This window comes from Triturus cristatus, chromosome 7, assembly GCF_964204655.1.
Source record: "Triturus cristatus chromosome 7, aTriCri1.1, whole genome shotgun sequence".
Classification (NCBI taxonomy): domain Eukaryota; kingdom Metazoa; phylum Chordata; class Amphibia; order Caudata; family Salamandridae; genus Triturus; species Triturus cristatus.
The window spans coordinates 998,037,315-998,056,416 of NC_140590.1; the positions used below are offsets into that span (position 1 = coordinate 998,037,315).

General features: G+C 45.9%; 1 protein-coding gene across 6 annotated transcripts in view; it reads right to left on the reverse strand.

The window, feature by feature from the left end:
- Positions 1 to 19,102, reverse strand: part of RAPGEF6 (Rap guanine nucleotide exchange factor 6) — an 808,967-nt gene that overhangs the window by 145,074 nt on the left and 644,791 nt on the right. For all 6 annotated transcript variants that reach the window (XM_085618031.1, XM_085618033.1, XM_085618030.1 and 3 more), the window contains 2 exons: positions 12,948 to 13,128; positions 1,884 to 2,020 (listed from right to left, as the gene is read on the reverse strand). In XM_085618031.1, the coding sequence (XP_085474157.1) occupies positions 1,884 to 2,020; positions 12,948 to 13,128 (318 nt within the window). The remainder of the gene's footprint in view (positions 1 to 1,883; positions 2,021 to 12,947; positions 13,129 to 19,102) is intronic.

Consider the following 19,102-nt stretch of genomic DNA (forward strand, 5'->3'; position numbering starts at 1 on the left):
CATGAACAGATTCAAAATGAGAGGGTACAGACAGGAGACTCTGGAAGAAGCCATGCTAAAAGTAGAAAAGAAATCCAGAAAAGAGTTGCTAGATGAGAACAGTACGATCAAAGACAGGAAAAAACAAATGGAAGGAACCAAAAATAACTTGAGGATGATCACAGATCACTCTGGGGATGCGGGAGCAATTAGAAAAATCTTTGTTAAACATTGGCACATCCTGAGATCAGACCCAACAATAGGGGAGGATCTGCCAAAAGCTCCCTTACTCACTTTTAGACGAGCTAAATCCCTACGCAACATACTGGTCCAAAGCCATTGCGAGAGTGACAGTAAAGTTCAATATTTTGGCAAACTTGCAGGATTCTACCCATGTCTTAAATGTAGGGCATGCAAGAATAGTAAAAAAACACTGGAGTATAAGGTACCTGGAATGAGGGAACCGAAGAAAATCAAAACTCTAATGAACTGCAACACTACCCACACGGTATATTGTTTGATATGTCCGTGTGGGTTGAGATATATTGGCAGTACAATTCACCCGACAAAGATCAGAATTTTAGAACATCTCAGGGCCATACAAAACAGAGATCCCACCTATCCGGTGGCACGGCATTTTGAGATGTTCCATCAAAGTAACAGAGACCTTTTAAGCTTCTTTTGCATGGACCAAGTGCCCAATAATGTGAGAGGTGGTAACAGACTGCTGCAACTACGCAGACTGGAATCACGACACATTATTGATAACCAGACCAAAAGACCTGGTGGCCTCAACAGTGGGGAAGAAATGGCTGTACATTTATAATATTCTCTACTCTGTAAGGTCTTGTGTCTTTTTGTTTTTTTGTTTTTTGTTCTAAAAAATGAGAGATCATCGGGTTAATTATTATGAAAACATATAATAGGATGCAAAGCCCATCCAGGGCATAATTGTAAAGTTTTCTGTTTTTTATGCAACCAATGACTATATTATGTTCTTTGTAGTCTGTTACAGCCCATCCAGGGCAAAATGTCTATGTTTATTTGAATATAATGCATATTACGAACCCATTCTAAGATGGATGACACCTTCACTGAAGCAAGTGTAGTTGTCCCTTGTTGATGTCTCTTAATGTAAAGATATTTAAATCTGTGGAAAACTGGCGCCGGCCTCTATTGACAAAGGCGGCAAGCCGAAACGCGTCTAGTGGGTGTGTTAAACCTTTCAAATAAATATCTGAAAGGAGCGTTCTTGTGAGTGCTGGTGTTTTTGCCACGAGCTTGGGATTCGGAATCCGCACGGTTTCTGTCACCGTGCATGAAAGCACCCGATCGCGAGTGCAGGGACTAAGACGGAGTGAGAGCAGGATATATATATATATATATACACATATATACATATATATATACACATACTCTTAGTGGGCACCCTGGGCCGGGAAACTCTGGAGTCTGTAAAGGTGCGCGGCCCATTGGGTGTGAACAGGCGCGGGGCACTGGGCAGCTGCCCATGCCTAGCGCCGTCCATGCGTGTTCTCTGTAACCACAAAAAGGTGTGCATATTCTCTGCAACCACAAGAAAGAGGCATGCATTCTAACTGATACTCATAGTGTGCCAGCAGAAAGCACCTGTCGCTTCCAATCATTTCTATTTCATGTACAACACGTTTTATATAACCAATGTTGCACAGTATGTTTGTGTATATTTAATTGCCATTTTACCGGACAACTGAATTTCAGCACAAAGCAGTAACTTCCTAAAGGTGAAACAGACTACTGGAGGTGATGTGTGTTGTGCTGCAACTTGTGCAATAATATTCAACTCAACCTTACGTTCTTGCCAGACTGCAGTCCCTGTACACACAGGCCACCCCACTGACCCACGTCATGGTTGATGCACTTACCTCTTGCCCATCTTCCAGAATGATCGCTCCAGCTTGTTCCACAACCTCAAAGATCATAACGGAGCAAAGCTCTCTTCTGACAGACATTGTCATGTTAGCAAAGGCCGGAAGCTGATGCATAAATTCCAACAATTGCTCTGTCAAGAAAAAGAGACAATCAGGAGAGCTTCATGGCCGTTTCCTAATGGTACGATACACCTCCTTCAAATGTACTAAAGCTTGCAGTTACTTAAGGCAAACAACATCCCAAGGCATTTCAATTCTTGCATCGCCTTTGGCTAAATGATCTTAAACAGAATGTATATGCAAATCTACAAAGGTACAACAAAGCAAGCAGTGAGGATCTGCTGATTTCTGATTCGATGTCCTACTTAATTCTGTTTTAGAATTATGCAGCCAAGAACACTTACTCCAAATTGTTTTATGTATAAAAGCTTTGGCAGGCAAATTATTGAATTAAAATTAATCGTTTTTCTGCATTTCTGAGCGAATGGTAAAAAGTAGGTATGCTAGAACATTTTACTCACTGTATTCCAAGGTTTACATTTTCCTATTTAATGTTGACTTATTTCCACCAAAAAAGGATGGCATCCATGAGCCAAAAATGACCAGACCTTCTGGTGTGCCAGATACATAGTGAAAGTACGCTGACCCAGTTGGGAGCTTGCTACAAAGGGCCAAGCACATTTTTCTCTCAATCCACTGTGGTCTATTTGTCTTTCAACAGGTTTCAATAGCTCAGTGACGTGGGGCTTGTAGCCAGAAGGTTACCATAATAGCTGGCAATAAGCTTCCACTTGCACTCCAAGAAGGATCCAAATTCAGCCCTTAAGAGAAATCCTTGTTCCTATTTTGCAAGAAATATTTAGTTATTCAAATAAAGAACCACCACAGTAATAATGTGCTATTCTAAATGTATGCTAGCAACACGTAACAATGCAGTAAATTCTTTAAGTAATTCCACTCTATCTGAATTCCTGGCCCCATCCTTTGAATTGTGCATGGCCTAGCTCAGTATTAATGCAACTAATAGGCAATTATCACAATATCCACTATTCATTCGGCATGGTGTGCCTTCCTTCTTCTCTTCCCTTTAGTCAGGCAAAGCTCCAAGCGTTGCCAACTAGCTAATAATGTCTAAGTAATAAAGTAACAAGTTCTTTATAGAGAAAATAAACGTAAACTCATCCTACACCCAAAAATCTCATGACTCACATTTCATCCCAATATCCAATTCAAAACACCAATTACAATGTGAAGCACCCTTAACCTGATTGATTCAACATATCTCTTACAACAAATTAGGTTCAATCTGTGGCCAGAGGCTGATGCTTCGCCATGGTTCAAAGTTTGCATTCTTAATAAGGGGTGACTCTGCATTCTCATTAGCAGCAATGGACCACAACCACAGCCTTTTGGGACACTGAAGTTCCTAGATTGTCAGGAGGTTTGTGTAAATGCATTTTCATTTCATAATTGAATGATATTTGTGGGTAGAAAAGCTGTTAATTACATGTTTAATTCTGAGTTATCATTCTGCCTCGCATGTGCTTTTGGTTTTAAGGTAAAACATTAGGAAATCCTGGACAAGGGTGTTCGGCAGATTGGTTAGCTGAATTCCTTTTTGATGAAGGGCGTCATCTGTTGAACATCTTGTGCACGTGTCAAATGATGGTAGAGTATACCTACCCAAAATTCAAGGTCTAATAATGTATAATTAGTATTTTGCCAAGAGACCTTAGAATCCTAATTTATTTTGCCTATTGAGCATGTTAAAAACTCAAGAACAACAAGATAATGCACACTGAAACTTGGTGTCTATTGGCATATGGGATATGCATGAGTTTTACAAAAAGGATTCATGTCTTTCACTCACGGAGGTGAACAAATAATCAAACAGATGAGTCTTTCCTCACAATCTTCTCAATATTTACAGCCTTGAAAAAGACCCAGGCCTCAAAACCACATAGGGGGCGAAACACATGTTGGCACAACCTGAATGTAACTGACATTACCTGCATACACCTTGCAAAATACATCATTGAACCAACATTGGAATACATCATGTGACATATGTTCAGAAGTCAACATTGGTCTATTAAAATGATTTAACTTAAGTGAGAACACCTAAGGAGAATAAAATAAACTTTATGGAAAAAGTAAAAGGACTAACTTGTAAATTTCTTTAACAAAAGAATGAATGAAGTACGTGACAGTACTGGATTATTATTAGATTTAAAATTTTAGGTAGGTACACTTTACCCTCATTTGTCAAATGGATAATTTGAAGAGTTTTAGTTGGCCCTAACCTCAAGAGTGTACTCCCTCAGAAAAGGGGTATTATTCAAAACAGGACAGAAGTGTTGGGCCACTTTCTCTTGTTCAAATCTCTTGCATGTGCGCCAGACACCTCCATTGAGAGACCACCCAGTATCCCGTCTGCCTTTCTTCTCTCATCATTGGCGCACTGATGACTCTTCCTGTTACCTGTGCATGTAACCATGGCACCCAATGCTGGAGCTGGTCATTCCTATTCTCATTTGTGCTGCCCATCTTCACCTGCCCAAGGAGTCTTGTGCGAAGGCACAACTGAGTTACTTTCCACTCGTCAGCAATTCCACGCTGTACATGTGCACCAGATCTGCACCTGCTCCTCTGTCCTCTTCAAAATGGCAACAAGGGTAGCAAACTATTATAAGGCTATGAAAAGGCTTGTTCAGATTTTTAACAAAATATTTTGAGTAGATGCTGGTTTCTAAATTGCGATTGCAGACTTTCTCCTAAAACACAATACATAACATTTTCATTTCCCAAGATTTTTGGGGAAAATACCATTGTTTAAGAGTTCGTTCTACATTTGACACAAGGGGTGTATAGATCGGAGATTGAGTGGTTGATCGACCACAGTGTTAAGTAACTGAACATTCTTAGATAACCAGGGAATCGCTGTTCCTTCTCATAATGAAGGATTATTAGAGTCACAGCAAGTAGCGGACGTTGGAAATACCACATCATTGTCTATTAAGAAGTACAAGTACTCTTTGTATTTAGGGACACAGTATAACTGAATAGATAGCAAAAGCCTAGTGATCGGAAGGACCGCACACAGTCAAATAGAGCAAACTAAACATTTTACGAGATCTTGCGGCTAGGAGGAAGTGAAATGGTCTATTTGTAAGACTGAAAGGAGAAGTGTAAAACTATGTGAGGGAAGAAAACAGATGCATGATGTATACACACTTTTAAAAAAAAAAAGAAAAAAAACCTTTATTTATACCAACATGGATCACAGCTATTCAGCCGACATCCCGGAGGTCCGGCAGCATAATAAGAACAACACGTGAAAGGGTCCATGACTATAGAACAGGAGTAACTAAGGTTTAGTTTTTAAATTGAACAAGAAATGCAAAACAAAAGCAAGGCAGAGCATATAGTAAACATGCGCAAGTTCGCAGTTGGGGCGAGGTCCCACTCCCATCCACAGGTCAGTACAACACACTAAAGGAGTGGGGGGGAAAGCAGAGGTATGGACTCCAAGTTATAGTCAGTTTTACATCTAAAGTTGGAAATAGAGCTAGGGGGTAAGCTGCACATCGGGCGTTTCAGTAGCCGGGGGCACACAAATATCACCCCTATAGTGGTTCCATCGCCCCCATATCTTATGCCATTTCTTAGGGCGGCCTCGGGCACTGTACGCCGTTTTCTCTCGGAACATGCCCCAGTCCATATTTTCCATCCATGTTACCAAGGTGGGGGGTCTCTGGGATCCCCACAGCTGCGCAATATCTCGCTTCGCCACCATATTCCCCAGGGTCACCCATTGGGTCTGCGCGGCATCATAATCGGTGGGACCCCAGACATTCAGTAGGCAACGTCTTGCCTCCGGTAGCAGTGCGATACCCGTGACCTCTTCCATCACATCATGAATTTGTTTCCAGAACTTTGTGATCTCCCCACATTCCCAAATAATGTGTAGAAAGGTGCCCAACATCCCGCAGCCTCTCTTGCATAGGCCATCTTCAGAAAAACCCATGTGGATCAGGCGGGGCCCCGTGACATAAACCCTGTGAAGTATCTTAAGCTGCACCAGCCTAAGTCTCGCCGGGATCGCAACCTCCTTCGGAGAGGAGATGGCATACTGCCAGTCCTCATCGTCCAGCTCGAGACCATCCCTAGTCCATTGTTCGCACACATCGAGGAGGAGATCTGTCCGAACGTTAACAAGCTTCTTGTAGATCAAGGAGATTGTACTCTCCGGCATATGGCCATCTAGAATCCTGTCCTCCAAAGAGGAGGACTCAGGCACGACCTCCCCCTCGGCAAAGACAGATAGCAGAGCATGACGCACCTGGGCATATCGAAAGTATTCACTACCCCCCAATTCGTACTCCGTCTGCAGCGTCTCAAACGATTTTACCTCACCCTTAGCCAGCAGATCCCCAACTCTAGAAATCCCAATTAGGTCCCACTTCTCGAACCCTTTCGTATGCCACAATTTCCCCAATTTATCGGATTCGAAAAGCGGAGTAGCCCGGGTAAGCCTGTCCTTCCAACCCAACAAATTTGTAACCGCCTTCCACACATGCACCGCCGTCTTAGTTGGCCCTGTGAGGGACCCGTCCAGCGATTTGGAATACTGCGCCCTACGATAATTACCCCCTCGCAACAACCACCGATCCATAGCAAAGCCAGGGTTCAACGCCGGACCATAAACACCGGGGTTAATCGCTCCCAACTGGGTAGCCCAGTAATATCTTCTGATGTCAGGGAGTGCAATCCCCCCGTCATACCATGGAAGGGTCAACTTTGCAATAGCTAGAAGCGGACGACCATCCCACAACAGCGATCGCTGGAGACTCTCCACCTCACGAAAATAGCTTGCCGGAACTAATTCTAGGGTATTCTGTAAGGCATAAAGAAATCGGGGAAGAGACATCATTTTAAACAATGCGGCGCGGCCCAGGAGGGAGAGCGGCAGCCGTCGCCAACCCGCAACGTCCCGTCGCAAAAGTGACAACGGAGGAAGTAGGTTCTTCTCATAGCGGACAGATGGATCGGTGGAGATATATATCCCTAAGTACAGAAAACCCTGCTGGGCAATCTGGATGGAGCAATTCCGCAGGACAATAGGGGTGTCTCCACTTAGAACATAGAGATGCGACTTTCCCCAGTTAATGGCGAGACCCGAGTTTCTACCAAAAGAAGTCAAGACGTCACAGACCACGATGAGGGACTTCCTAGGTGAGGTCAGGTATAACAAAATGTCGTCCGCATACAAAGAAATGCGGTCCTCGTGTTCTGGCGACCATCTGATCCTCTTTATGTCTGGCTGCCATCTAATCCATGCCGCCAGTGGTTCAAGGGCGAGGGCAAACAATAGTGGCGACAGGGGACAACCCTGCCGGGTACCTCTCCCAAGCTCAAATGGATATGACGCCCTACCGTTCACCGCGACTTTAGCCAAAGGTACCTCACAGAGTAGCCTAATCCAGCCTATAAAACCCGGGCCGAAACCAAATTTTGTCAAAGCTGCCCACAGGTACGGCCACCCCACAGTGTCGAAAGCCATCGTGGCATCAAGTGACGCCAAGATGGCCGACTCCCGCAGCGTCCCAACCCTCGCGAGCACACCATGGAGTCGCCTGAGGTTCAACGCGGTGTTGCGGTGTGGGATAAAACCGGATTGATCCGGGTGGATCAAGTTCCCAATGACTCTTATCAAACGATTAGCCAACAATTTGGCGAGGATTTTTGGCTCAGCATTGAGTAGTGAAATCGGCCTATACGAGCCACATCTATTCCTGGGCTTGCCATCTTTGTGTATAACCCCTATTGTCGCCAGACGTTGATCGAATGGGAAACACCCGGTCTCCTGCGCCTCTACAAACATATCTCGCAAGTGCGGGGCAATCTTATCCGGCCTGAGTTTATACAACTCGATCGGTAAGCCATTCGGGCCCGAGGCCTTGCCCGGGCGTAGCGAGCGAATAGCAACTGCTACCTCTTCCGACGTGATGTCTCCATCAAGGTCTTCCCTGTCTATGTCCAAGAGACAAGGCAGGGCTATATCACGCAACAGTTCCTGCGAGTCCTCCTCCGGCCTGTCCGACACGGAAGCATAGACCATACGGAAGTGGTCCGCGAAACACTGGGCTATCCCATCGGGATCGGTGACAATGTCACCACCAACTGTCACTATTTCAGGCACAACTCTATTCACTCGTTCTTTTTTGTCGAGCCACGCGATTAATTTCCCAGCCTTGTCCCCTACGTCATACAATCGCCCTTGTTGCTCCCTGCTAATAACCTTGGCCGCGTTCGTCACCAGTGCCTTATATTCAGACTGGTTTAATCTCAGCTTGTGCAGTGTATCCGCCGTAACCTCATCTTCCAGAGCTGCCTCTAATACCGCTATCTCAGACTCAATCTGCCCCACCTCCGCGTCTCTCCGACGTTTGACATCCGCTATCAAGGAGAGAGCCTCCCCTCTCAGCACCGTTTTAAATGATTCCCACAAAGACACCGCGGATTTAACCGAACCAAGATTTTCCAGGAAGTAGAGATCGACCGCTTTCAGCAACGTGCTACGAGTCCTAGGGTCACGGAAATACCAGGGGTTAATCGGAGCCACCCTACCCGACGCCCCCCGGCCAAAGTCCATACAAATCCACACCGGCGAGTGATCGGAGATCCCCCTAGCCATATGCCTTGCCTCGGACACCAATGAAGCTTGGGCAGCCAAAGTGAGTACATAATCTATTCTGGAGAGGCTAACGTGTGCCCCAGAGTGAAAAGTGTACTGCCGCTGAGTGGGATGCAGCAGCCTCCAACAGTCAACCAGGCCCAGTGTATCAAGGAGGTCTGGGAGCCATCTCTGCGCCCCCCGGGGTCTCTCGGCGGATGTCGGTCTAGTTGTCCGGAACCAACTGCATTAAAGTCACCACCCACCAACAACACGCCCTCAGGGAGATCCAGCATAGCCCTCCCCAAGTCGGCAAACGTGGTGGCCTGCAGGCCAGGAGGGACATAAACAGAAACCAAAACCAGTGTTCTGCCCTCCCACCTCCCAGCAACAGCCACAAAGCGCCCCAACTCATCAACAGTAGTAGAATCAATCTCAAACGGCAGCGAAGCCCTAACAAGTATTCCAGCCCCCCGTGATCCCGAGGAAAACCCCGAGTGCTCAACAAATTTATAACCCTTTCTATTGAGTGCATGACACATATTTAATATCAGGTGCGTCTCCTGCAGCAAGACTACGTCAGGAGAGCACCGCTTCAGAAACTGCAATACAATCCCACGCTTAATACGATCCCCCAAGCCGTTGACATTCCAACTAAGTATATTCAAACCCCTACACCCCCCATCACAAAATGGTAAGAGATCCCCACCCCCCCCCCCAGAGAGCTGCACTTGAGCGAAAAAGACTTGCGTTGCGATACCTTGCAAAGAAAAAAACAACAACATCCACCCCAACAGACCCCTACCACCCCCCTCCCTGCACCCCTGCATAAGCATGAAGAGCCCCCCCAACTTGCAGTGTGCCTGTCGCCCTAGCAAAACCTAATCTACAAGAAGAAACCCCGTAGGAGGAAAGAGTTCCCATTGTACCCCCCGCTGCCCCCCGAAAAATAGCCATCGGAGAGAACGAAAATCAACGAACCACTGTCCCGGGTATAGTCAGAATATTCGATCACCAGAGTCCTCACTCTTGTTCGTCCTGACCATCTGCTCCACCGCCAGCAGGATCCCCACTAGTCCGCCGCTGAGGCAACGTGTCGAGCCATTCCCCGGCCATGTCCGGCAAGTCAAAGAAAAAGGTTCGCTCTTCGTACTCGACGCGCAACTTGGCAGGGAAGAGCATGGCGTACTTCAGACCCATCTCACGTAGCCTCCTCTTAACCCCCATGAAACTCTGCCGTTGCTTCTGCACCGCCTGGGTGAAGTCAGGATAAAAACTCACTGCAGTGTTCTGGAAGGTGACTGGTCCGGACACTCGTGACGCTTGTAGAATGGCGTCGCGGTCCCTGAAATTAAAGATCCTGGCAACAATCGGTCTCGGGGGGGCCCCCACCTTGGGCCTCCCTCCTGGGACTCTGTGGGCCCGCTCGACCGCAAAAAACTTGCTGAGGCCCTTGGGCGCCAGGTGGTTAACCACTAAGTCCTCAACAAACAAATCCGCAGACTGCTCCTCCGATTTTTCCGGAACACCAACAATGCGCACGTTATTGCGTCGTGCCCGGCCTTCAAAATCCTCCATCTTGCGGGCAAAGAGGTCATTGGCAGTCCTCAGCGTGCGGACCTCTATTTGCAGGTCGGAGACGTCCCCCGCAAGGCTAGAGGTCTTTAGGTCCAACGATTTAACTCTCTCATTGGTTTTCCCCAGGTCAGCGCGAAGCAAGTTAACATCCACTGAGATAGTATCCACTTTGTGTGCCAGGGCCTCGAACTGTTGCCCAATAGAGGACTTCATCCCCTCAATGGCGCACATGATATCTTGCAGTGTCAATTCCGGGTCGGGGAGCGAACCATCTCTCGGTACTTCCTGCGGCCTTCCCGGTCCACTTGGCGATCCCTTTTGCTGGGCATAGCGATCCATATTGTTCGTTTGAACGTAGCCCCCTCGCCTGGTGTTCTTGGGCTTATGTTTTTCGGCTTCCGATTTGGCCGACATCCTCGACTCCGGAACAGTCAGCGTCAAAGACAAATCACTCAGCCAGCCAAGTAATACGAAGACCACTGTAGCCTAAAAGCCCGATTCAGGTCCAGGCATGGGCAGGTCGAGTTACAGGCGACCACAGCCCAAGGTACTCTCGGGCCAAGGCACGCAGTTGCCGAGAAAACGAAAGTGAAAGTGAAGACAACACCCATCTGACGGTCTGCACCCCACCCGGCCGCTGTTGTTCAATTATTGTCCGGGCCCAGGCCAACGCAAGACCCGTGCATCTCCCGGGGGTAGGCCGCGAACTTCCACTTGTCACAACTTCGGTCCCCGGTGAACGATTTCAGTCCGGATTACGACAGTAGCCTCAGCAATGGTTCGTCTCCAATTTGCCTGATATTTGACACAGGATGTGTTTCAGGATAGTTACCGGAGGGCACGAGGGTCTCGGGAGCTCTGTGCTCACGCAGCCATCTTGGTCCCGCGCTAGGCTCCTCTCCGATGTATACACACTTAAGAGAAAAACGCGGAAATATTTCAGAGGTCAATGACAGACTCACAAATTAGGTGGTTCGATTAAAGTCCAATTAAGAAGGAAACCTTCTGGTTAGAACTAACACAACAAGGTGGATAAGGTAATAAAGACAGAATAGACACACCCTAGTATACGGAGTGCAGGGAGGTACCGCTGACAGAAGCAGAGGTTAATAGCGGATGCCCAATGTCACAAATGTGTAAATAGAGTGGCAAATTAACTTAAAGTCAGTGATCTTGGACATGTTGTTGGGTAAATTAAAATAAAAGAAAACTGATGGTCACAGATTAACAAAATACAGGACTACATGGTTTCGTCAGGAGAAATGAGAGAGGATTAACACTGGTGCAGCTTCAAGGGCTATGACATAACCATGCGAAATAGCAATTCGAAAAACATTTTATTTATATTTTTAATATACACGGATCATTATCTGAACCGTTAGATTATTTAGCAATCTAACAATGGGCTTCACTGGAAGCACAGCATGCTCGAAATCCTGCAACTAAGGAGCTCTGGACAGCCTGGATATACAATTAGAACATTTTCTGATGTGTTTTCTGCTGTCCCAAGCAGTTTCTAAAAATATTATTTTCTGACAATATTTCAAAAACAAAATATGGACGGCAGCACAAAATGTATTAAAGCAACAAATCTGGCTAGACAATTCACCACAGCACAGGATCAATTAATAAACAATGGCAGTTCAAGATGTAGAGCATCGCTAGGCCTATGCATTACCAAAAATGAGCCATCTTAGGTCAACTTATGGAATTGCAACATTAGCAGGTCATGAGCTGATAAATGTTCAGGTTTCTCTTTCCAATGGTACAAACCACCTAAATAATTGCGTGCCTTGTTTTCTTCAAGGCGGTACGGGCATGCCACCCATGCATATGACAGGGCCAGAGTACAGCTGTAGACAACTGATGAGCAGGACCGGCTTTCAAGTGGTGTGACCAGTGCAGCCAAACCTGGCGCTGACTCTGGTGGTGGGGGGGGGGGGCGCTGTGTTTAAAATCAATTATTGCTTTAAAAGCATGGGCCCAGCAGTTTTAAGGCAACAACAAAAATGTAACGATAACTCTGGTGATTAATGTTCCTGCTTGTGAGAGATTGAAGTTTTGTCTAGTGGCAGTTTTGACACATCATAATGTAACAACGAGTGTTAATGTGCCTCCTGCAAGAAGCGCGTACCCTTCACGTCACAGAATTAAGTATAAGTGAACTATGAGTAGCGCTATAAAAAAAATGAAATGTTTGTCAGAGGGAGGCTATGGAGAGATGAAGCGCACCTCTGGAGAGTGGTACTAAAGGATTCATTGAGAAGGTCATGGTGAGTGTGGGGGCAAGAAAAGATTGTTACACCAGGCACCACCAGCGCTAAAGTCAGTCCTGATTATGAGGTATAGCAAGATGCCAGTGAAGTCGTATAAACAGTTGGGTTTAGGTTTTATACAGATCACCCAAATTAAACCATGTGTAGCTTCACCATAGTTGTTAATAATCCCTCTGATGCTTGTCAGTATTTTCAGTGACGAATGTACTTTTATACCTATAGCCACAATTCTTATCATATGACAGCTCATCTCCCCGTCCTCTGCAGATAAGATTTTTACCACCGCAGATAGGGTGTCTGATATTCGGCTGAGCTACTGCTCAATTCATTGTGTTATTCAGTCTTTCAGGCTTTAGCCAATAACTTGGGCCACTCAATACGGAAACCTGTTCTACCCATTATTTCTCTTTTGACCCAAAGGAGTACCTTGAATCGCCATTCAAAGCTGCATTTATGAGGCCTTTCTATATATATTATCAACTTGATGATGAAAACAAAACAGGCAAAGAAGATCTAAAAATTACTCACCAATGTCATCATCAGTACGGTCTGCAGGATCTTTCTCAAGGCACTCTCGCACCACATCTCGCCCCAGTAAGGGATCTGAGGCCCTATCAATGTCTTCATCTTCTTCCTCTTCATCCTCCGAATCCACAGGAGCCTCAGGTAGGCCAGTTAAGTCTACATCACCCATTTCACTTTCTGTCGCCTGCAGAAAAGACAAGATAGACTTGTACTCTACTACATGTGTAAGACACTGGGGAAATGCACTGAGAACAGAGTTTAGAATTCCAGGTTTGTAACATGGTGACAGAGTTTTTATGGAAATTAGTTATCAAAAGCCATGGGCATCAGGTCCGAAGACTGAATATTATCATTAACTTATTTATGTAATAACACCTAGGAAAGTATTGAGAAGGAATAGAAGAGTGTGGATGTCTTTTAGTTAATTCAGTAGCTTAGATGGCTTGTTTTTTATGAAACATTTAGACTTTAAATGAAAAAATGCTCAGAAATAAGTCCAAAAGGAGAAGAGGAATACTTTCGGACTGAAGTTGTTAGATATTTATAACTGCAGTGAGTTTGTACTCACACCTACATCTCTTTACTGTCTTTGAAACAGAACGTAATGTATTCTTCATGTGGTTAGTTCAATTCAAGTAATCAAACGTCATTAGCTGGATCATGCATCTGGTACAGTAAACTGAGCATTTAACATTTCTATTGCCTTAGATCTGTTCAGATTTATTCATGTTGACCTTAATAATGTATACCGTGTTTGTTAAATTAACGATGAAACACCAACAAGCCAGAGAGAATAGCATACATTTTAGATAATGTACACAGCGATTATTGCCCAGTAGGCTGTTTGGAAAGAAAATTAAGGCAACATTATTTTCTGTTTAAAAAAATAAAACTATCACCACCATTTTCTATTGAGCACAGTCCATCTTCAAAGCCAGCAAGAAGGCCGAGAACAGATCTTTTAAACCAAATGGCTAAACTCGAGGGTGGTATTTTGCTGTTTAACTTGAACCTTTTAAACTGAGTCGTCAGTGCGATAGATATCTTACAGCATCTGCTGCAGCAGCACTCCGGATACCTTTAACAGATGTCTACAATCATAGGTTAAGCTGCTCACTGCTCTTCTGTAGGCGTTGCTAAACGAATTTTAAGCACTTAAGAAAATTAATAGAATTTTTACAGCGAATTAGAAGTCTGCAGCGAAGCAAAATTAAAATTGCTTGCTGCAGTGCTCATACATAAAACTAGAGGGGAAGAGTAATTCTTACAGTTATATGGCCCCTAAGGAATGCTTGAAAGTGTAAAAACGTAATAGACATGTACAAAAAATACACTCATTAAAATAACCACACTAAATCTTAACTGATAGTCAAAACAACCATTACAGGTTAGGTTTATACCCAAAATATGCTACTAGTTCACATTAAAGAACACAATCACATGGCTTCATAAGGGATGCTTTCCCCTTACAAAACAGAAGGGGCATTTTCTTCAGCAGTAATACTTTTAATTGGAGAGTGCCGGCACTTCTCAGAAACAAGCAAGTACTCTGGTACAGAGTATCTGCACGTCTAGTTTTCCATTTCAAACACTGTTTATGACCTGACCACCCTGTGTGTCTCACCTGCCATCTTCTCGTTTGTGAGAGAAGTGTGTCCTGTATTTATCCTGGATTTATCCTGGATTCACCCACACAAGTCCTTTGGGTACCCTTTGTGTTCACAGCAGGACCATGTCACTCGCAGACGGTCCTCACTCAACTGCTCAATGCACTGGAGGCCAAGAGCAGGAAAGTCAGATGGGGGCTTCCAGGGTGACCTCGCAGGAATGGAGACGCAGCCAGTCAGACCGTGCTAGCTTCCTGAACCAGTACCTTTCCTTCTGGTCAACTACTGTGCAATGCTTCTACAAACTGTTCCTGCAAATACTCCGCCTGCTCTCATCAGTGTCAGTTCCACTGACGACCTAGAAAGCCACAACATCTTTCGACGCGGTGGTTTGTTTCTTTTAAACTACCAATCGAGGTGCTGATGTAGCTACCTCGTTTCTTGTCTATGGTTAGAAGACGGTGGAGACAGAGGTATCAACTGAAAGTGGCATGCTTGGATTTGATGAGTGAGGCCCAGACGTGTTCCAGACTTGATACAACAAGTAACAGCGGCTTTATCCTAATAAGCATTTGCAATGCAATAGGTCTAGCATTTGCGCGAGTTTGAGCTATTGGCATTGTAAATAACAATGCCTTTTATTTATGTTAAAAAAAACATAAATAAAAGGCATTGTCATTTACAATGCCAATAGCTCAAACTCGCGTAAATGTGAGACGTATTGCATTGCAAATGCTTGTTCTTTCAAGTAGGCATGCTGGAAAGGGAACAGCAGGTGTCCTGGTTTCATACAACTTATTCTAGCCCTCTACTGGACCACCGAGGCAAACCCACTAACAACCATGTGCCTGACCCGCGCCTCTCAACTCATCATAAAGACACAAATTCTAAGGATCAAGGGACCTCTCTTCCCACCCAACCACCGGCACCACAGCGAATCTGAGAGCGAGGGGGCGCGCTGTGACTGGGAGGTACCAGAGATGGCTGAGGGGGGAAACTTTTTGTGCTGCACTTGCACTGGGGTCAGGCGCCTGCTGTCACATTCATCACTGCCCGCGGGCACTGAAGGGTTAACCCTGTCGGGGCTGCTCCTCCTTTCACTTTTGTTGCATGGTCAACGGATACCGTCGCCGGCCGAGTCTCGAGAGCTTCTTCCAGGGTTTTTGCGGTAGGGTGTCCCCAGGGCTTTAAGTGGCATGAAAAAACTGGGGGGTCTCTCAAAGGGGCTTGGTCAATGTAATTAAGGGTGTGGCTTAAAAACACGTACGCTAAATAGCTGTGGTTAGCATAGTGTGCCGCTCGACTTGTATTTTGCTGTGTCTGCTCCTGAGGCACACACCCCCCCCCAAGGTGCACCCCAGAGGTGCACTCACACCCCCCAGAGTGCACTTACACCCCCCTGAGACACACTCTAGCACCTCCCTGAGGCAACCTCCTGAGGTGCACTCTTGCACATCCCTGAGTCACACTCTTGTAAATCCTTGAGGCTCACTCTCACACCCCCGAGACACACCCTCGCACCCCTCTGAGACACACGCATGCATGCCCCCGGCATGTTTCGCACCCGGAGGCGCACACTTGAACCTCCTGAGGCACACATTTGCACTCCCTGAAGCACACAACACTCCCACTTCATGGTACTCCTCATTCCTGAGAGACAGACTCACGACTGTCCTGAGACAGCCACATTAACTGTCGGAAAACAAAGACGCCGGCAGAGAGTCAGTGGACACACTCATATTCACTGGGGTAGAGTCAGTATTGCGCCCCCGTCCATATAAACGGACACCCCCGCAGCACTCTGGCGGAGATCTGTCCCGTCCCACAACATTAACCAAGAGAGACCGAGACAGTTCCACCGTGAGCGAATGAGGCTGGGCGAAACGCCCAGACTGAGGGAGGCCGGTGGCGTGGAAGAGACACCTGTGCCCTACAGCGTGTGCACTTTTGCATCGGTCTGTGGGCTCCGGACACGTCTCAGCCGTCCTTTGTGTACTTTGGGACCCTGTCACGCGGCCATGGCCTCCCTTACTTCAGTGATGTGACTGACGGGCCCCTCACTTCGGCACTCCTTCAACTCAGCCACTGTGAAAATGAGGCAGAGACAATGCAGGCAGAGAGGGGTCTTGGGAAATGAGAGAAGCGTCCAAGAGCAAGATGCAAGCTGGGAAAAAGCGAGTGCGTGAAGCGCGAGAAAACAAAGCAGAATGAATTGGGGTATAGAAAGAGTGGTGTACAAGAGCAGAAGGAGAACGGGTATGGGGAGTGAATTGGAAACTCACAAACGGCAGGGAAATTGACAATACAGAGTGGCACAATAAGGAGAAGCGAGTCACTGAGAAACCGAGTGAAGGGGGGGGGGGCAGCGACCAATCCTGCAGCAAGAACAGTGGCACGCATTGCGCTTTCACTTTAACAATAGCTGCCACTCCACACAGCACTCACGGGGCAGGGTGGCAACTATTGTTAAAGCGAAAGCTCAATGCAAAAACATAGTGCTTACCGACTAATGAAGAAGACCGTGTAACGCCGCAAGTAAAAGATCAAGTCCTGATGGGCTGTCACAAAAGGAGACAGGGCGGTAACAAGGAGGGGCTAAGAAGCCTCATATTGAACCGAACGCCAGCATTTATGAGAGACAATGACAAAGCCAATTAAAATTATGGGCGGGGCTTCTACTCCACATCTGTCCCTACTACAATATGCTTCGCAGAGCGAGCAGTGCATGCGCTGCAACGCTAGGCTCGACCTAAAAAAGGCTTCATTTTGAGAGGTGGAGTCCAAGATTCCTGGGCAAAGTCCAGTGTCGGTCTAACACAATCTAAAATCTGACCATATTTGCACAAATTATACTATAAAACCTAGCGCATAAGAGCATTACTCAATTAATGGCTGTTTCTCGTCACCTCCATAGTAACACACGTTTCGACACAAAAAACAGTAAAAGAATCGGAATCTATTGTATGTACAAAGCAAGGAAACTGTGAGGTGAGATACAAGGAGTAATTCAGTCATACATAAAAGTCCCTTTTGTATATCCTTTTTATGCCACGAATAGCTTAAGGGCTTTGACAGCAGTGGAGATAATTGTACCGAAATAAACATATGAAATGAGAAGAAAAAGGACAGCTTCCATTTTTTGCCTTAAACAGGAGCGACCCTGTGAAACGTGCTACTTCGGCAGAGGTATATGTGAAGCTGTTCACAACTGAAAGATCCGACTCAAACTCTTGAAAGCATGACTGTAAGCAATACTACTACCCCAACCAGGACCATAAGAGTATCACACCCTCTTCAGAAAGAAACACAGGCCACAAAGAGGCACTCAATATACAGCGCTCTGAAGTAAACTGCAGCAGAGGCAGGGAGGCAAGGAGGATGTGCAGCAGGGAAGTGACAAGGTCTATTCTGCAGCCATGTTTTGCACAACCTGCCAGCCACCAAGAATGACTTGGAGCACGCTGAAATGAGGGGAATTAGCCAAGTATAGCCTAAAATGCAATAAGAAAAGCCCGCTCGTCCTCCACTTTTGATGTTTTTTATGTATTCAGTGTATTTCTATTTCGTGAACCTAGCAGCAGGAACAGAGAGCTTGACAAATCAGATAGAAAATATAAAAACATACCTTTTATAAAAACATAAAACCAAAGGTCTAAGTGAGGATGGAAAGGACAAAGAGTGGCTTTTAACCAGAAGGTGAGCTGGTATGTCTGGGTGGATGCCAGCTCCTGCTTGCCTGTTTCGCACTGATCTAAAATCACAGCCGTAGACAGCACATCGACAGAGTCCTTTTCTAGATACATTTGCACTGGTAATTAAACTTCTAGAATGCACGTCGGACCACTCCATTCATTAAAAACAAACCGCTAGCATTCCCGCAGCTACAGACAAATATTGTTGCCAACCAACTTCTTGCAGTTAAATTTCAAATAATCTAGCTTCCCTTTATTTCATTGTAGGAAGGTGGAATCTGACTGCATGGTTGCCCACACTTTCTTTCCTGGTGTTTTGCTGGTTTTCGACTTAGTTTGGCTGGGATCCTGCTATTCAGGTCCCCAGCCTATCTGCTTTCCCCTTTAAATTGAGTACATGTACATTAGGTACACTCCAGATTGGATTCTGGGGTACCCTTATAAGTCCCTAGTATATGGTATACTATGTACCCAGGGCATAGGTACCCCAGAGGCCTACCAGGGGCTGCAGCATGTATTGTGCCACCCCTGAGAAGCCATTTAAAATGACACAACAGGTCTGCTATAGCAGCCTGTGTAAGGTGGTGTATGCACCCCTTACTGAGCTATAGGTTCCCTATATCTCTCCATAACACTGCACATATAAACCTATCAGTCACCCCTCTGGCAGGCGTTATCAATCCTGAAGGCAGGGCGCTGGGTTTTATGTGAGAGGGTGTCCATGCATGAGCAGAGCCCCTCTGCAGCCTTCGCAACCTTTATTCCGGGGTTGTTTGTGATGCAGCCAAACCATATACTCTTAAGTGCATTTTAACCTCGCGGTAAATGCAAACTTTGGAATGGCTGTATGGAAACATGT